This window comes from Ictidomys tridecemlineatus, chromosome 1 (genome assembly GCF_052094955.1).
Source record: "Ictidomys tridecemlineatus isolate mIctTri1 chromosome 1, mIctTri1.hap1, whole genome shotgun sequence".
Taxonomy (NCBI): domain Eukaryota; kingdom Metazoa; phylum Chordata; class Mammalia; order Rodentia; family Sciuridae; genus Ictidomys; species Ictidomys tridecemlineatus.
The window spans coordinates 259,061,474-259,080,057 of record NC_135477.1 but is presented as its reverse complement, the minus strand read 5'-3'; the positions used below and the strand labels follow the sequence as shown (position 1 = coordinate 259,080,057).

Below are 18,584 nucleotides of genomic sequence, written 5' to 3'. Positions count from 1 at the left end.
TTTTAACTGCTCCTGAGTGTGTGGTTCACCGGTGTTAAGTACATTTGTGTTACTGCACGGCCGTCAACGCTGTCCACCTCAAAACTTGATCGTCAGCCCAGGCGCTCTGAGTTCATAAAACAATGAGTCTACCCTCTCCCTCCTGCCAGGCCCTGGAACCACCCTTCTGCTCCTTGTCTCCAGGACTATGGCTGTTCCTGGAGCCTCACATAATGCTTCCTTCAAGACAATTTCATTAATTGGAACACTAAACAAATTAAGGGACATTCATAAAGCTTTAAATAGCTCATGGGATGTACATGGAGGAGAGCAATCAGACCGACATTCATTCCCACCGGCCTCATTCCACGCAGCTTCTGAGTCACCATCATCAAGTCAAGCATCCAGATTGTGACCCAGGCAACACTTAGCCCCCGATTCTCTGGTGATAAACTGCTAACCATTTTGTTGTGCGTGCTTCCTGCTGACTTATTGCTAGTTGTCTCCCTTTGTCATCTCTCAAATGGAAATCTGAGACAGTTTATATAATCTTGGCATTTCTTTTGATAAATGCTAGTATTCCCAGCTATAGTTTTTAAAAAAAAAAACTGCTATATTCTATCAAACACATTACAGCATTAAACACAAGAAACGTATTAATTTTAAAGGTGTTAAAATATGGGAGGAGCTGTGTACATCCTAGAACTGTTGAAATCCACCAGTTAAAAGTCATTAAGACAGGTCAGCAAATGGAGTATTCAGAATTGGCCTTTGGACCTTAACACACAGGCATAAAAGTGTAATCAAGGTTTTCAGGAAGGTATGCCAGCTCTTCCTCTGATACAGAGCACAATGGCAAGTCTGTAATGTCCATCTCTTCCTTCCCACAGGACAGATGGTCACCAAGGAAGGCTGCTACAGAGACCTGAAGTTTCAAGTTAACACATCCTTCTGCAGTCCCAAGACCCGACCCATCACAGGGCTGGTGTCCTGCAAAGTCTCTGCCTGTCCCCCCAGGTAAGTGGTACCCTGCTCGACACAACAGGATCACAGTTCAGGGAGTCCTTGGAGGTCCAAAGTCTGCACCACAAGAAGTGCTGACCACCTCCTTTCAATGCATAGCCACCGAGAGGCGAGTGGACAAGAGCAGCCTGAATAAGGTGTCTAGAAAAGCATATTTTAGTGAGAAATGGCCTGGAAGGTCTGTGTCTGTGAATCACATTCTCACAGTAGCATTCCATTGGATTTATGTTTGGTGATAGTAACACGTTCTCTCTTAGCCTCTGGTCCTGTTCAGTGTCATGGCATTTTTCTTACTTAATGAAATACACTGGAGGAGCAGAGCCTGACCCAGGCCTGCCCAGCTGATAAGGGATACAGAATTGCTGCCACACCCCATAAAGGTGCACCTGTGAGGGACAGCACCAGGGCTTCTGCCCTCAGGGCTGCCACCCCTGGGGATCTCCAGATCGACATGGGCTTCTCAGAGACGTGGGCTTGGGAATGTCCCCAAGAGGCAGTGTGGTCCTGCTCTGTCCTGCTCTGCCCCCGGGAGCACCACCTGAGCAAGGCCTTGCTTTGTCTGGTCTCCAGGTCTTCATATTGGCCTCGGGACACGTCAAGGAGGATGGTGTAAATTGCCTAAGATAATGTGTTTACAGGAGAAATTCGAGCTTCAGCAAGACCTTTCGGAGAGCCCAATGCACTAAACACACTAGAAGTCAATCACTACTTATGGCTGTGAGGATCCATAGTGGCGGGAGAATGGGTGCCTGGTGTGCTGGAATGTTCCTCCAGAGAGGAGGAGAGAGGTGCTCTCCCTCTGTCCTTCTCAGAGCTCTCTATGTGCTGGGCTCCGGCTTGGTGTAGGCATGCAGACAACGTATCAGAACCTGGGGAGCTGGGAATTTCCAGTCCTCCCCGCACAGCTGCCTACAGTGCAGCTGGGGACCACCTTATCTCACCGCTGGACTTGCCTCAGTCCTGGTTCCCCGACCACCATGTCCCACTGGTACTGATAGAGATGTCCATCAGGACTGACACAAGAATTTCAGTCCTGGAAACCCATTAGCTACTGAGGTCTCTGTCGCCTCCCTGGGGATTCTTTCCAAGGTCACACACACCTAATTCTGAGGCTCCACAGTGTCAGCGATTCCAGAGCTGGTGCTGTGCACCCCTGCAGGTCCTGGAGGGTCAGCTGCATGTTCCCCCTGACTGGACAGCCCTACAGGCGGGGCTGAGGACAGCCAGGGTGCAGCAAGAGCACCAGTTCTGGACCTGGCGGGTCGTACCAAAGCAGGCACTTCAGGAGAGTGAAGAACAAGAACCTCAGGGCAGCTGAGGCAGGCAGAACAGAACAGGCCACCTCTGCAGGAACTAGGGCTCAGAGACAAGGCAGGCTGGACATGAGAAGGTCTTAATCAGAATGACTACTGCAGCAGGGAAAGTGCAGCGTGAACTGGGCTCGGCTTTGACTTGGGCAGAGGTCACTGGGAGAAGAAGGGATCCCTGTGGAGGTGAGCAGAGCTCACTGGAGTCTTGGAAGGGAAGGAAGCAGGATCCTGGGAGGGAAGGGGAGGTCTCTGGGCAAGGCATCTGGACTGTCTACAGAAGTCAGGCTGCACGGAGTCGGGCTCACGCCTTCCCATGGAGAACGTGGTAGACAGTGAGGGCTGGGGTCATCTAGGGACATGCACTGAACTGTGGCCAAGGCTGGGTTAGGAGGAGGGCTCAGAGGAGCCTGGAGTTAGTTGGGGAAGGAGGGATCTTTGTCGTTGGCACACTAATTTCACCACCTCCCTGGACAGCGGGGACTGATCCTGTGCTCCAGTGGCCATCGTCATGGATGGTAAGTGTCAGCCCAAGATAATCTGTGGGCCACTTTGGTCTATGTGGTGTGTCTTGGACCAACATGCTGTCACACGGCGAATGACCATGTCTGTGCTAGGTGTGTATGTGAATTCATGCATTGCCCTTTTCTCCTCCTCTGTCATCCGTTTATAATGATGAGGGTTAGTTTTCTCCTCTGCCTCTTTCTATTACAGAGGGATCGGAGCCAAAGACATTTCTGTAGTCCTCTGGGTCCTGTATTCTATGCTTAACTCATTCCAATCCAATTTAATAAGTAAATTCTGCCAAAAGCATTGTATGCTGAAAGAAAAGTCACAATTAGTTGACAAAGGGGTCAGTCTAGGGGAAGTTGGACTGATGGAAAACTGAGGCTGAGGTGACCCCAGATCCACCCAGGGGAAATCGAGAGACCTCCTTCCGGTCTCCTTGATGTCTGTGTGTTGCATGGTTGAGAACCATTGATATCATCCTTTGGAAGAGGAAACTTTCAAAGGTGCTGCCCATGACCACAGACCCAGCTCCTGGCTGGGAGATTCTGGAGGAGCAAGAGTGCATCTGTCCCATTCCTGCCTCACCCCCAGCAAGTCACAGGAGCCTGCAAACAAATGGGACTCCCCCAGAGTCTATTTCACAGGCCTCCTAAATGGAGTTCTTCCAGTGGAGGGCTCAGCCCGGTGGATGCCATTGGTGGCTGGAGGGTGAGTGGGCTCCACCTCCTCCCCCACTTCGGATGTGATCTATGTCGTAATGGTACCTGTCTTCTAGAGCAAGCTGAGGGTCTCTTGAGATCATCCACATAAAAGCTCCTCGGTTTGATAAACACTAAAGCTTGGATATTTTTATTTCTTCTGTAAAAAGAAAAACAAACCAGTTATTTATTTAGTCTGTGAAGTAAAATAATCGGGATGAAATGCAGAAACATGGTCCTGCACTACTTAATACTTACGGGATATTATTTTATCACTTTATTTTTTAGCAGTTGAGTTGGGAAATAGATTTTAATTTTAAAATGTTTTGGTTTTCCTCTGAAAGGTATTGCACATTTCTGTGTTGTAGGTTACTGACAATTAATTCTTTTCCTCTAATTAAGTAGACAGAAAGCCCGAGTGAGTCCATTTCTGGGACAGGGAAAGCGTGTGTCCCTGTTCTTTTCTCCTCGAGGCTGCAGGTCCCTGCCCAGCCTCGGGTACTCTGAAGCTCTCAGAGCTGACACGGCTGCGTGGCAGGAGCAAACCATCCCACCCTCAGCTGTTGCTCCAGATGATTCCATGGCAGGGTGCAGTGGGGGGAGATTCAGAGTTTCATGTTGACTTGGAGGAGGGTCCCCAAAGAATGGAGAATGGGAACCTTTACACTCTTAACCCACGGCCTTCCCATGTGCACCCTAATTGACAGGGGGTCAGAGCTCTGCTGGTGAGAGCCCCTGAGCCCCCATCAACATCCAGAAACCTGCCTGCCCAGGTTCTGGGGCCCTGGGCTGGGTCACTGTAAAGCCACAGGGTCACCAGCCAGAAGGAATGGCCCTGAATGGTCAATCTCTGTGGGGGTGGGGATGGGGAGCCCCCTGATCCCCTGGTGAGGGAGAGATGATCTTAATGGGTCTGTGTCTGCTGGCCTGGACCCCTGGGGCTTCCTGGGCATGAGCAGTTTGCAGCTGCTCCTCTGGGATGGAGGAAGCCCACACAGGTCCCCATCGCCCTCCCCCTCCTCCTGACATTACAGCAGACAAGCAGCCTGCAGCCCTCCCCCCCCCCTGCCCCTGCCCTATTTTAGTGTGAGTCAGGCATTTTCATCCCTTGCTTTTGAAACAGGAATTATAAATCACACAACCAGTTACTTCCTTTATGTTTGTCAGCTTATCTAAATGGACTGGCTCTTAAGTCATTTATCTCCAATATCTAGTTTTTTAAGCACAAACACTGATAGCAAACCTTCCTGGACAGGGATTGACGGCCCGAGGAAATGCCTTCCAGATGGGGAAGGGCCGCTCCGGCCCTCCAGTCTAGGGGCGCACAGTGACAGTGTGGGCAGACACTGGGATGAAGTGCTGTTTTAGCCTCTCAGGAATCCATGCAGACGGGCCACGTGTCCGCTTGATGTTGGTTTGACCACGTTACTTTTTTCGTGCAGAGTTGTTCCTTCCACAACAGAGATACCCAGGCCAGGAACTGTGTCCTCGGGCTGCACACTGTATAAATTGAACGTAGATTCAGCTGGATAATCCTATTACTAACATTCTCTTATAGCAATGCTTTCAGTCACAGGAAGGGGGGATGATTTTAACTTTTGGTTTTTTTAGGGGGAGGTGGGGGTTGCTGAGGATTGAACCCAGAGGTGTTTTACCATGAGATACATTCCCAGCCCTTTTTAATTTTTATTTATTTATTTATTTTTTCATTTGAGACAGCTAAGCTGTCCAGGCTGACCTCAGACTGGCAATTCTCCTGCCTCAGTCTCCTGGGCTGCTGGGATTTAAAAAAAGTTTACTCCTTCTTTTCTTTTCATTTCCTTTCCTTTCATTTTATTTATTTTCCTTTCTTTACCTCTTCTGTCTCTTTTAAGTGTGAGTCTGTAAATACTAACCACCCAGCAGCTTGCTGGTTGCCACGGCAATGAAGGAAACCAGACCACTTAGGTGGCATCTACACAGGAAGAGGTCAGCTGGCAGGAATGCCAAGGCTATCAGCTGGGGTCATTTAACTGTGACTTGGAAACTTAAGATACTTATTTTGGGAGGAAACTTAGCTGGTTACTTAGGTTAAATATTTTAATCTCTCATAATATTTTCATTATTTTGGCCTTCAGATCCCAGTGTGGTTGACACCAAAATTCTCTCAGTCTTCCTATAATCAGTATAACCTTAGCCTAGTAATTGAAACTGTGGCATATGCTTCTGATATTTCAGAATAAGAATATAAAATAAGCTGACAGAGATAGATGGATGGTAGTTTAGACTAGATAAACTAGATAGAGGAGAGAGAGATATTCAAGAGATGAATGGTAGACAAAAAGACGGCAGCTAGATGATAAATAGGAAGTAGATGGTAGATAGGTAAATGGATAATAGATTTCAGATGAATTAATGAAAGATAAGTATGTAGAATGCAAGATAGGTGTTCTAGTCGACTTTTTTATTGCAGTGACTAAAAGACCTGACAAGAACAATTTTAGAGGAGGAAGAGTTTGGAACTCACGGTTTCAGAGGTCATGGTCTATAGATGGCCAACTCAGAATATCAAGTGGAAGGGTGTGGCAGAGGAAAACAGCTAGGACGTGACATCAGGAAGCACAGAGTGCCCTTGTTCACAAGAGACAGAATATCAATCCCCAAAATATGCCCCCAGGGACCCATCTCCTCCAGCCACATTCCACTCGCCTATAGTTACCACCCAGTTAGTCCCTTTCAGGGGGTTAAAGCATTGATTGGGTTTAGGATCTCAACCCTAAACTTTGTTGCAAACTTTGAAAACTTTGTGTTTTCACTTTTGGGAGACACCTCATGTCTAAACTATAAAAATAGAATAGATGATTGATAGATAATGGATTGATAGATAATGGACAGATGATAGACAAATGGATGGTGGATATAAAAGATGAGAGGTGATGGATGGATGGATAGAGAGATGGAAATATTAACTGGGCCACGCTCCAAGCCTGCGCTCTCTCCACACACTCCGTGAGTGTGTACTCATCATGCTTCTTTAAGTTTCCCTTGAAGCTGGGAGCTTCCCTCAGAATTAGCAGCCTGCGGGAAGAATGAGACACACTGTTTTTGGATACCACCAGACACCATTGCCTTATCCTCTGACCCATGAATTATGTAGGATTGCAGTTCTGCACTTCAAATGTATGGAGGCTTCGGGGTCGGTTTTTGTTGTTGTTTTAATCTCAAGTGCTCTTACATTGAGATCAAAGAAAGGGTTAAAATCATCTATTGTTGGCCCTTTTGAGATTTCTTGACATATTACGAATAGGCATTTTTATAAATATTTATCCTGGGAATGAAGAAATGTGTGTTTTGGGCTGGAATTAAGATATTTATGTGACAATTAATTCCTTAGGTAATTCTATAAATCCATTATGTTCTAATTTTTTTTCTGCTTTTTTTTTAAGAGAGAGTGAGAGAGGAGAGAGAGAGAGAGAGAATTTTTTAATATTTATTTTTTAGTTCTCGGCGGACACAACATCTTTGTTGGTATGTGGTGCTGAGGATCGAACCCGGGCCGCACGCATGCCAGGCGAGTGCGCTACCACTTGAGCCACACCCCCAGCCCCATCTATTGCTGAGTGACTTGTTTTAAAATCACAGGATTTGTGTTTTTTAGCCTTTCCTGTTAGTTTTCCTCTTAGTTGACTTCACACCTCCACTTTGTGTTGCGAGACAGGGCCTGGTTTCAGCACGAGTTGTAAGGACCATCCTTATCTCTAATATTGTTTTCACCTCACAGTCGATTTTGTTTGAAGTTAACGTTTTGTCATCAGATTCCACTTCTCTTTCTTTCCTTCCGGCTTCATATTTATTAATTCTCTTTATTCTCACATTTTCGAGTTAAGAGCACTCCTGCATGATTATCACAAGACCCTAGAAATAAGCGACCTAGGTCAAGAGCTGGGGAGGTGGCCTGTGTGGCTGTGCCCTGCTGGAGCAGCTGTGGGCAGCCGATGAAGGGCCCCAGGTGCTACCTGTGGGTGGACAGGGCAGGGTCGAGGAGGGAGAGGGAAGGTGGCCACGTGCTGAGAAGTATTTTACTGACCACTTCTTTTTGTCTGTGAAAACAGCATAGTCACCTGCTTTGAGTGACAGTGGGGAGGACCGGTTGTTTGAGTAGGAAGGACAAAGCTGAGGCAGTGACCTGACCACATGGCAAACCTCTGGGCCCACTTGAAAAGCAAATAAATCCCAGAGTATCTTGTTGCAGTGACGGAGAATAAAAATGTGTCTATACAGGCACCAGCTGCAGGTAAGGGAACCCCTCATGGTCACATGTGCACCCCGCCAAAGCACTTAGAGGTCTATTCAGATATTGGTTGGTGCTCAGTTCACTAATGAAGGAAAGAAAGGTCTGTTTTAGTCAGCTTTCTGTGGCTGTGACCAAACCACCAAAAGACAAGAAAAACGAAGAGGACAAGTTTGTTTTGGCTCCCAGTTTCAGGAGTCCAGCCCATACATAGATGGTGGACTCCATAGTGCTGGGCCCAAGATGAGGCAGAACATCATGGCAGAAGGGCAGGGAGGAAGAGAGCCTCTCAGGACATGGTGACCAGGAAGCAGAGAGAGAGAGAGAGAGAGAGAGGCTTTGAAGACCAGTGACAAACTCTACACCCTAAAGTCACTTCATTAGTGACCTACCTCCTCAGCCACATCCCACCTGCCTACAGTCACTGCCCAGTTAATCCATATCAGTGTGTTAATCCACAGATTAGGTTGCACTTTTCATAATCAAATCATTCCACCCCTGAACATTCTTGCATTTGACACGGTTTCCTTGGGCCTTGTGTTAATGAAGTGCATTTTTTCCAGCCTGGAGACCAAATCTGAGCAAACCAGTGCTTGGCTTGTGGCTCCAAGGTAGAGGTGACCATGCACCCACTGCTGGAGGGAGCTTGTTGCTGGTCCAGGCACCCCTCCTTGGGGGCTTCCTCACGGTGACTGAAGGTTGCTCTGTCCCTCCAGGCATACCCAGAGCCCAGCATGTGAAGGGACAGGGAGGAACTACACTTCTAGGGGTATCTGGTGGGGAAACTCTCTGTCTGCATTAAAACCCAAGCTGTTCTGAGGACTGTTTCAGGAGCCATAACTGTACAGTCAAGTGAAACATGGGGTCTGCTGCGGTCAGAGCTTCCAACAGCTCTTCCTCACAGGATGGAGACACATGTTTTTCATATTGTGTTTTAAGAAAAGCAAGGCTTAGGGGAGGGAGGAGGGAGGCTGGTATCGGTGGTTGTACGAATACTGAACGTTGAACAAATGTTTTCAATTATTCCATCAGTTCAGAATTGGCTACTCAAAACTTTCACAATGCTAGGTGCCACCTGAAAGAGTCATTAGCCTGACTCCCAGCCAGCCATTGTGTGACAGTGTTCTTACACAGGGCAGTGGGTAGCAGCCACACAGGGACCACTCAGCAGTTGATGTCAACTCTCGGTGTCCTTTGTAGTCAGTCCCTGCCCAAGCCATGTTTAGGGGGTCAAAGGTTCTGAACATCACCCTAGCAAAAATCCCATACTCACTCAGTGGTGCAGCTCAAGAAATCAAAACACGTGACCAAACTCAAAAATGTAAGGATGGAAAAATAAGGAAATAAGCACTTCAAATCCCCATCTTGTGGAAATGTATGGCTATCCTCTAGAGCGTGATTGGATAACACATTTTCATGTTGTGGTTTAACTATAAATCATTCTATTATACTTAATGGGAATAAGGGACTTTCACTCAGTGAAACATGGTATTTTTAGATAGTGTTTAGATCTGATGAAAACAAAATGTACGAATTCTAGAGTTTGTAAGTTTAGGGTGGCAAGTAATCGTTCCTGTGAGCCAACTGTACTGTTGCTCAGACACGTTCTTGAGTGCTCGACAGTGGACAGTAGCCCCACTCAGGCCATGATACTTGGTATCAGGTGGCATTGCATCAAACTTGGCTTTTTAAAGGAGACTGTCTCTTCTTTTCTGTTCTTTTTTTCTTCTTTTTAATCTTTTTTGTTCAAGGTCTTTACCTTGGACAAAACTCCTGCCTTTTCTCTTCAAGATCAAGGGCTTCCTCCTGCAGCTCTCCGGGAACTCACAAGTCAGCTGGAAGTTGGGAAGCCAGGAGGGCCCCACCTTTAGCGCCCCCTACAGGGAGCAGCTTGTTGGAATGAGCCCAGCAGAGTGTGGGGAGTGGGTGGAAAGGGTCACCATGGTGGTCCCTTCAAGTGTGCAGCTCTTGGCACCTTGGGCATCTGTACGCTGGACCAGGGCCTGCTGCCATCCATCTCTGTAGCAATGCTGGCTAAGGGAAGGGCTTTGACCCACAGAGCATGCAGACTTTCTCTAAGGTTTTAGACCAACTTCCAAGGGGTGCCTCTAGCTTTTCATGAAATGGCACTTTTCCATCTTTTCAATGAAAAGCTACCTGCATCATTTTGGAAGAAAAAGTCACTTTCCCATCATAACCATCCTTTATGTTATCACTCCACCCCACCCAACTCCAGTTCCACCACCATAAAAAAATAAAAAATGAAAATCCAGAGTTTCACTGAACTAAAAATTCCCTGGCCTCCAGGGCGGGGAAAGTGAGAATAGTGAGGTCCTGCCATCCTGATCAAGCCCTGCATAAGAACTGTGTGTTAACAGTTGAATCTAAAGCCGACCGGTGGACTTTAGATTTGATTCAGGAATTTGACAGCTTATTTTACAATTTACACTAGCATTTGCTTAAGAATTCAAGCTACTTTTTGTTGTCCTGCTGTACTGTCATTTCTAAATCACCTGTACCCATGCTTTTGTGCAACGTATTTGCCATCTGAACTGACTTGGGTTTTCTCTCCTTATGAAGTTACCAGGATCTAGAAGGAAAAACCTTATCCACTCATTTTAGCATATGGCCATGAGCATTTCCTACAGGTAGGAAGAAGATTTCCAAATTTTCGCTTTTTCCATCCTCCTGTTTTCCTTGGGTTTCTAACTAAGCAGTTCTTAATTTATTTTTTTAAGTTTCCAATAAATAATTTTTAAATCTCCCACTGCATTTAAAAGATATGCATACATTTTTCAACAACATTCCCAGGATCAAAGTGATCCTCAAATTAATCTTGTTTGTGTAAGTAGCATTTTCGATTAAAACACTGCATTCCAGCCAGACCTTGCCTCCCTGATGAACTAGTATTACAAGGTAAAAAGTCAAACCACGTGATGGCTTAGACACAGTTGTGTCCAGCCTGGCTTGCTTTCCTCCAGGGCCCCTGTAAGTTTAAGGCAAATTTCTGAAACAGCGAACAGTTTCTCCATCTGCCCCTGCCTGTGGTCACTGAGAACATAATCACCCTGGAGGAGGACCACAGTCTCTTGGCTCGTTCAGAGTTGTCGAGATGCAGCACAGGGCAGGAATCCCCACAAGAACATCCCTTCACCGCCAGCTACCCTGACTGTCTCCAAGTCTGATTTTACTTTTGTACCAAATGAAGTTCCAACCCTAAGGACTTTCTAATTGACTTGATGCATTTATTACATACTTTGTTAATTTAAAAAGTAGGATGATGTAGAAGAATCCATTTAAATTCTCAAAATTCAACATGCCAACTTGAATCTAGGCCTTTATTCCTTGCATCTATTTTTCAGTTATTATTTTGTTTCTTTTAAAATAAATAAATAAACTGTCCCATCCTTTAAAGCTCATTATACAAGTTAATTTCCTTTCTATCCTCCCAACAAACACCTAAATTCACAGACCAAAGTCAACAATTTCAGTTACCTTCTCTCTCTTCTGGTCTCTGTCCCCAACATGTCTAAATAATATATGTGACTACTTTGTCTACTTACCGGTTTCAAAGATCAACCTGCTCCCCATAACAGGTGAAGACGTAGTCCCTTGGGGTCTCTTTCGTCACTTGGATCACTGGGCTCCTTGCATGGCTCCCCTCCTGTGTCATGCCAGTGTGACCCTTATCCTACCAGTAGTCGTTATTTTCTTCATTACCTATGATTCCTTGCTGGCTAAGTACAACACCTTGTGTGTTGCCTTTCAGAGATAAAATTTTGCTTGCCTAAAAGTTAACAGTGATCTGACTTTTGTTTCCTTAGGTTTCCTTACATAAGCTCCAAAATATGTATTAAGTTCATTGAGTCGTCCTCCAAGTGTGTGCCCGCAGCGCTGGGCACCTGGGACAGACTGGTGATTAGCAGCTCAGGCCCGGCCCCTGGGATTCCTGAGTTGAGGAGCAGAGTTAACAGCACTGTGAGGCTGCAATGTTGTCAATACATGTTTACTTAGACTTTACCTTTAACTTATTGTTTATCAATATAAATTTTAAGTGATAACCTGTTTTAGAAATGGTCATTGTCATGGGTGAAAAGAAGAAGAATCAACAGAGCAGGGCGGAGCCCATGGGAGCAGAGCTGGGAGGAGAGGAGGCAGCCTCAGACTGTCTGCGGAGCGCCTGCTGAACAGGGCTGGGAGGGCCTGGGGAGGCCAGGTGCTGGCCACATCCCGCCCACATCCCACCCACAACCCAAGCACACCAGACTCTCCAGCCTCTCCGGAGCCTCCCTGCCCGTGCCACCTACATCCTGGCGCTGGGGTCTCTACCAGTCCAGACGGTGTCTTGGATGCCCTGCCTTGTTGGCCACACCAGATCTGGAAACACTCCCCTCCTTGGGTTGGTTTTCTCAGACTTCTCAGTGGCAGTTTGAAATACAGTTGGGGGCAGTGCCCCCCTGGAGTTTCTTGGGCAGGACACTGTGGTGCACTTCCCTACTGCGGCTGCCCAGGAGCTTGCTGTTGTTCTGTTACGAGCCTTCACTTACGAGGGTCCGTGCATTTCCCATCAGTCCTTGGGGAAGCTTAGGGTGGCCTCTTTACCCCCATGTCTCTGATGAGCTTTGACGTGCTTTACATGGCATGGTATTTCCACTCAGTGTGCTGAGTCCACAGCGATACCTTTCAATTTGGAGAAAACATTAATATTCCCTTCATTCTTCATATTCTTTGCCTTCTGAATGCACATATTCAACTAGCATTTTCACTTTCTTATGTTTTCTTTTTATTGAGACAGACTATTCACACATCTGTGGGGTGCCTTGGTAATTTTATAATTGTATATGCAATTATCAAATCAGGGTAACAAGCACTTCCGTCTCTTCAAGCATTAATCATTTCTCTGAGCTGTAAATTTTGTAGTCCTCTAGTCATTTTGAAATCCGTGAGACAGTTTTCACCAACAGTCCCCTACTGGGCTGAAGAGGAATGGCACGTTTCCATGGCTGGAGTGTGGGCTTGCTCCAACCCCCGTGGTCCTCAACCCTGCAGGCAGGCTGGGGCTGAGCCACCAGGACATGCTGGTCCCACACCCTCCGTGCTGAGTCAGGCTGTCACTGGGGGACCCCAGCCAGCAGGACAGCTGGGCAGAGCTGCTTCTGTTTCTGCTCTGTCACCTCTGACATCCTTTCTGCAGGGACCACCTGCTTCTCCAGAGAAGGACCCTGTGTTGGAGCCAAGGGTGTTGGAGATCCTGGGTGGGGGCAGCTGGTGCCTGTGCCCAGCCCTTGAGCACAGAAGGGACGAAAGGGAAGATGCAGGAAGTCTCAGAGCCGCCACCCTGACACCTCTCACTGGAGTCCTCAAGTCGGTCTCTCCAGTCCCTCCTGGCCCTCATTACCAGTTAGTAAGGCAGCAAAGAGACAGACATGGGTGTTGTCATAGTCAGCTTTTTTGCCACTGTGACTCAAAGACTCAATCAGCACAGTTCTGGAGGAAAGGTTTATTGAAGGCTCACAGTTTGAGAGGTCTCATTGACAACCGGCTCCATCCCTCAGGTCTCCCGTCGAGGCAGAACAACACGGCAGAAGAATGTGGCAGAGGGAAGCAGCTCACACCATGATCAGGCAGCAGAGAGAGACAGAGATCTCCATTTGATAGATACAAAATATACACCCAAAACCATGCCCCCAATGCCCACCTCCTCCAGCCACACCCCACGCGCCTCCAGTTACCCTCAGTTAATCCCATCCGGGGATAATGCACTGATTGGGCTCTTACCACGGAATTATTTTCCCCTCTGAACCCTCTCGCCTTGCCTCACATGTGAGCTTTTGGGGGACACCTTACACCCAAACCATAGCAGGTGTTAATTTGCCACATCTGCCACATTTGACTAAAAGACCTGTATCTGTTTTGCTTAGAGCAACAGCTAATGGCTCATGACACACTGTAAAAAGGTAGACACTTTTGGAACAGCAATTATGATAATTAGCAGTAATGAGTGGATACGAAAGCATTCGGATTATAGCACAGTTATTGGAAATACATATAATCTAAGATTAAATCTGCCAACAAGAAGAGAAAGTAAATTAACCCTAGGGAGACCCACCTATCCTAGATTGCCTGGAACCTTCCTGGGTTCACAGTTGGAATTCCCAGGCAAACCAGGCCAAGGGGTCACCTCCCCCAGCACCTGTTGGTCAGGTTCGGTGTTCTTCACGTGGAGCCCTCAGCTCCTCCAAGTTTAGGTTCTTCATTTTGATGGTCTTGTTCTTAGAGGAGTCGGCCATGAATTTCGTTAGCCCCTGGCCCCACAAAACTAGAATCCATATAAATGATGATCTAATGATAAAATAACAGAACCAGCTTTTACCTAATGCTTGAAAAAATGAAAAGCTAACTCTCAATCCTCCCAGTAACCCACTCAGTAGACACTGCTGTCATCCCCACAGTATAGATTGAGAGACTGAGGCAGATGGGCACCCAAAGGAGTATCGTGAGAAAAACATCAAGCCAGGCTTGAAGCACACTATCGAACAGATGAGCAAGCTGTTAGTGAATTCATGCAAAAGTGAATTTCAAAGCTCCTTATCTTCACCTTATTAATTTTTTGCATGTGTATGTATTAGGAAATTGCATGTACAATACATGTGTCTGTTAAAAATTGATAATGCATGTTTCTATGTGTATATGCAAGATATGAATACTGGACATTCCTATAGGAAGGGTGAACTACGTCCCCCTTTGCCCAGGGAGGATGGAGCTCACGTTTGCCTGTTGTCCTATTATTCAGGAGCGGCTCCCCTCCCACCAAGGTGTCCTGGTTCGGTTGATAAATGATGTGGTCCCTCAGTGCCTGGCCTTCTCTGGATAATCGCTCATGGAAGTTTGCCCAGGCACCTGACAGGCCAACTGTGCTGCTGTAACATAACATTTTTTGTTAAGTAACCCTAACCCTAACCCTAACCCTAACCCTGTCCTTATAGGGAAGGCTCCCAAAGTGAAGAGAAGTTAGGTTTGGCGCTGTCACACCAAGGGAGCCCACAAGCTCCTGTCTGTGAGGCTGGTTTTCACCTAAATGGTGTCAGGAGGCTGTTTCCTAGCCAGCTATCAGAATGCCCAAGTGCGGTCACGCTCCAAGGACGTGGTGGGGGATGCCACTTCTCTGGGAATGTTAGCAACATGTTACCAGCAGCAGCTCAAGAGGCCCCAAGCTCTTCTCATTTCCAGACATGGTGGGCTTCAGCAGGCTCTCCAGGGCTGTGTGGGTGTTTAATTATGCATTCTCTTGGAAAGACGGGTTCACAGAGCTATCACCAGGCCTATCCTTTCTTCAGACCTGCAGTTTGGGACGCGACCTGCTCTGTCCTTTCCTCGGGTGAGAGGTGGGGGTACTGTGCAGGCCTTTTGGGCATCTCTAAATGAGCTTCGTGCCTGCTTCCTGGTCCCCTTTCCCCATGGACGTTGCTTTCCATGTCCTTTCTCACACTCCCCCGCCCCCTTCAAGAAACTTGTCTGAAATCCCTCAGTTGTCCTCTAAGACTGCGTCCTCTAGAATTGCAAGGCTCAACCTCCTGGCCTCTTCATTCCGTTACAAAAACAGAGAATCTCTAGGAGGTAACACCACAAAATTTGTTTATGTCCCTATTATGAGTTTTTGCTTTTTAAAAATTCATATTTATTAACTGTAACTTCACTGACTTTAAAAAAACCGTAGAAATCAAGTGTGAAACATGGGTTTCCCTCCCCGTCTTTCGGCTGAGCAGTGAGGTGGAGGGGCTGGATGCGCTGGTCGTGTGGTCTCTGTGAATGGCCTCGCTTTCCCCAGTGACGATTGACGAGCGAGAGATGAGGGACTAGGTGGAGGAGGACCTCAGCTGCCACTCAGTACCCCACCTTCCCAGCTCTGCCCGGGGCTGGGGTGTGGATGGCCCACTGTGCAGACAATGCAGTGGCTAGGCGTTCTGTGATTCCCCCAAAGCTGCCCAGCTGGTGAGGAGGAGCAGGTCCAACCCAGGCCACCTGGGCAGAGTCACCCCTGAACCCCCACACCCCAGGACCTCACACCCAGGTCAGACACCAGAAAGGCAGCCCATGGAAGCCATGCAGCCCATGGGAACCCAGGGCACAGACTGTCTGCATGGCTCTGAGGGCACAGGGTCAAACTGGCAGATTTCCGAGTCCACAGGCAAAAGCAGATCCTGGGAAGCATGGACTCAGCATGGTGAACCCAGAGGAGGCCACAGGGATGTTATGGTACTTAACAAAGAGCAGAGCTTTATCTTGGGGTTCAGGGTGGTGATGTCCATTGTCAGCCCACAACCAGGCTGAGAATTCTGCAGGTGGTTAGCTGTGGGAGCCTCACAAAGGCACTGAGGAGCCCAGGTGCAAGGTGTAGGTTTTGTGTCCGGCCTGAGCCCACCTGCCAGCTGGGCCAGCCTGAGCCTCCCACAGGCCAGCTGGGCCTCCCGCGTCTTACCCTCAGTCCCTCTCTCTTGCCCACAGAAGCACCCCTCTTGTTCCCTGGTGGCGTCAGATCCTGGTCCCCCTTGGCTCCTGCCACCCAGAGCTGCTGTCTCCCCTTGAGGCCTGTCCAAGGAGCTGAGCAGGAGGGGAGCCAGGCTGGTGAGGGAGCTGCCATCTGGGCAGGGTCTGTGGCCTTCAGGGGTGGCTCTCGAGGTCCTCAGAAGACACCGTGTTTCTCATGACCTGCTCCTGTACTCGCAGTAGGCTTCCACTCCTCCCTGTAGGAAGTCAGAGCTCCCAAGGCAGCTTCCACACAGCGGAAAAATCAGCAGAAGCCAGCGTTAGGCTCACTAGGTAACTAGAGAGACAAAATCAGTCCCTTGTGTAGACCCCGGTGACGCACCTCAGCGCTGAGTGGGGCTCTGTACCGAGGCCAGGAGATTCCCATCGTAAAGCACTTTGCCAGAACAGCCCTCCTCTGCTCTAGGAGCCAATGGTCTCTCCGGGGACCCTGAGCTCCTGCATACCTGGCCACCGCCTGCAGCAAGCACTTGGGGAGGCAGGTGTGGCAGGCTGCTGTTGGGGAGCCCATGCCTGGGAAACTGGAGCCAGTGAGGGGTCCAGACAGCAACGGAACCAAAGAAATAGTGTTCATATTAGCACTGAAAATACTTCCTACCAACAGATCCGAGACTGGCTTTTTCTGGGAAAACCCACGAGGGAGATAACTAAGAGACATTTACATGAGAAATGACCAGGATCTGGCATTAGTTAGGATTCTTCAGAGGAAAGTAACCGATAGGTTGTGTGTTTGTGTGTGAGCATAGAGAGACTGATTTCAAAGCATCGGCTGTCGTGATTGTGGGGACTGGCAAGTCTGGAATCTACAAAGGGGTGGGGGGAGCAACAGACCAGAGACCAGGGAGGAGCTGCAGTTCTGCAGATGAAATCCAAAGTCCATCTGCTAGACCTCTCTCCTCCTTGAGTGACTTTGTCCATTTGAGCCTTCAACTGATTGCACGAGGCCCCCCACAGTATGAGAAGAAACTGGCTTTACTTCAAGTTTGTTGACTTAAATATCAATCTCATCTAAAAGAACTTTCACGGGAACATCTAGAAAAATGATTTCCCAAATATCTGTGCCCCACGGCCAAGTCAAGTTGACAAAACCAACCGTCACAGAGCTGGACTCCACCTGGGCACCAGAGGTATAGGGGTGAGCACCTGGCTGGGGAGTCTGGAAGCAGCATCTGTGCTCTTGGGGCTGTGGGGCCTGCAGGCAGGAAGCTGGCGAGGTCCCACTTCTGCTGCAGGTGCCTGCAAGGACAGGGAGAGCCAGGACGGGGCCATCAGATGAAGAGAACCTGAAGCAGTCATTCATGCAGGGACCCCTCAGGGAGGTTCGAGGTCCTCACCTGAGGAGTCTACCCACCCTTTGAGGAGAAAAGTAGACTATGGGAAGGAATCATTTCAAAGGTACACAGATACCTTAAATGTGTATTTTCCTTTGAAATAATTAAATGCATCCATTTGCTAACTCTTTTCATTACGGCCCCAAACTTTCATCCCGTAAGGGTCTGCCTGTGCGAGGTCCAGGTTAACCCTCTGCATTCACAGGCCCACTGAGCATGGTGTCCAATTCAGGTTTTTTTTACGAAGGGTGAAACACGTCCTGTCTGTCCAGGTGCCAGAGCAGTTTAATTTTCCGTCTTTTCTCCATGTTTTACTTTTGCCTCGGCCACACCTCACTTGGCAGCAGTTTCACTTAATGACTGCGTCCAGGGCATCGTGCCCACCACACAGCTGGGTTTTCTTAGAAACAAGCCCCTCTGTTTTCGTGTTTCACGCAGCCGCACCAAATCTAATGATATTACATAACAGTGACGAGTTCGGTCGGCATAAACAGACTCGGAGGCCGACTCAGCGGGCTCTGGGGAGTCTTCCCGTCACCAGTGGCAGCAGAAGGCTGTTGACCTCCCTGGGCAAGGCTGGCACCTCCCAGGGCTCTGCCAGCAGAGGGGAGCAGCACAGTGAGCCGAGGTGTCCATTCAGAGCACACAGGAGTTTGTCATAGGCTGCAGTGAGACTGCAGGGAGGTGCTCATGTGGGACAGGATGTGTGTCTGGTGTCCAGGGCAGAATGGAATAGGTGTAGGGAGCCACCAAGACAAAGACCAACGTGACAAACATGCCCCTGCTCTAACCTCCTGGGAGAAAACGGAGGAGACTCCTGTGGGAGGCTAGAGGCCCCTGCCCAGTGGCGGTCACTTTGTGCATAAGAGGAACCCTGATCACCTGGCAGCATCCCCAGTTGTGAATATCCATTATCATC

At 48.2% G+C, this 18,584-nt stretch overlaps 1 protein-coding gene across 2 annotated transcripts in view; it reads left to right on the top strand.

Annotated features, from left to right (window-relative positions):
• Positions 1-18,584, top strand: part of Adamts16 (ADAM metallopeptidase with thrombospondin type 1 motif 16) — a 124,967-nt gene that overhangs the window by 83,166 nt on the left and 23,217 nt on the right. For both annotated transcript variants that reach the window (XM_078018537.1, XM_078018534.1), the window contains exon 18: positions 870-996. In XM_078018537.1, the coding sequence (XP_077874663.1) occupies positions 870-996 (127 nt within the window). The remainder of the gene's footprint in view (positions 1-869; positions 997-18,584) is intronic.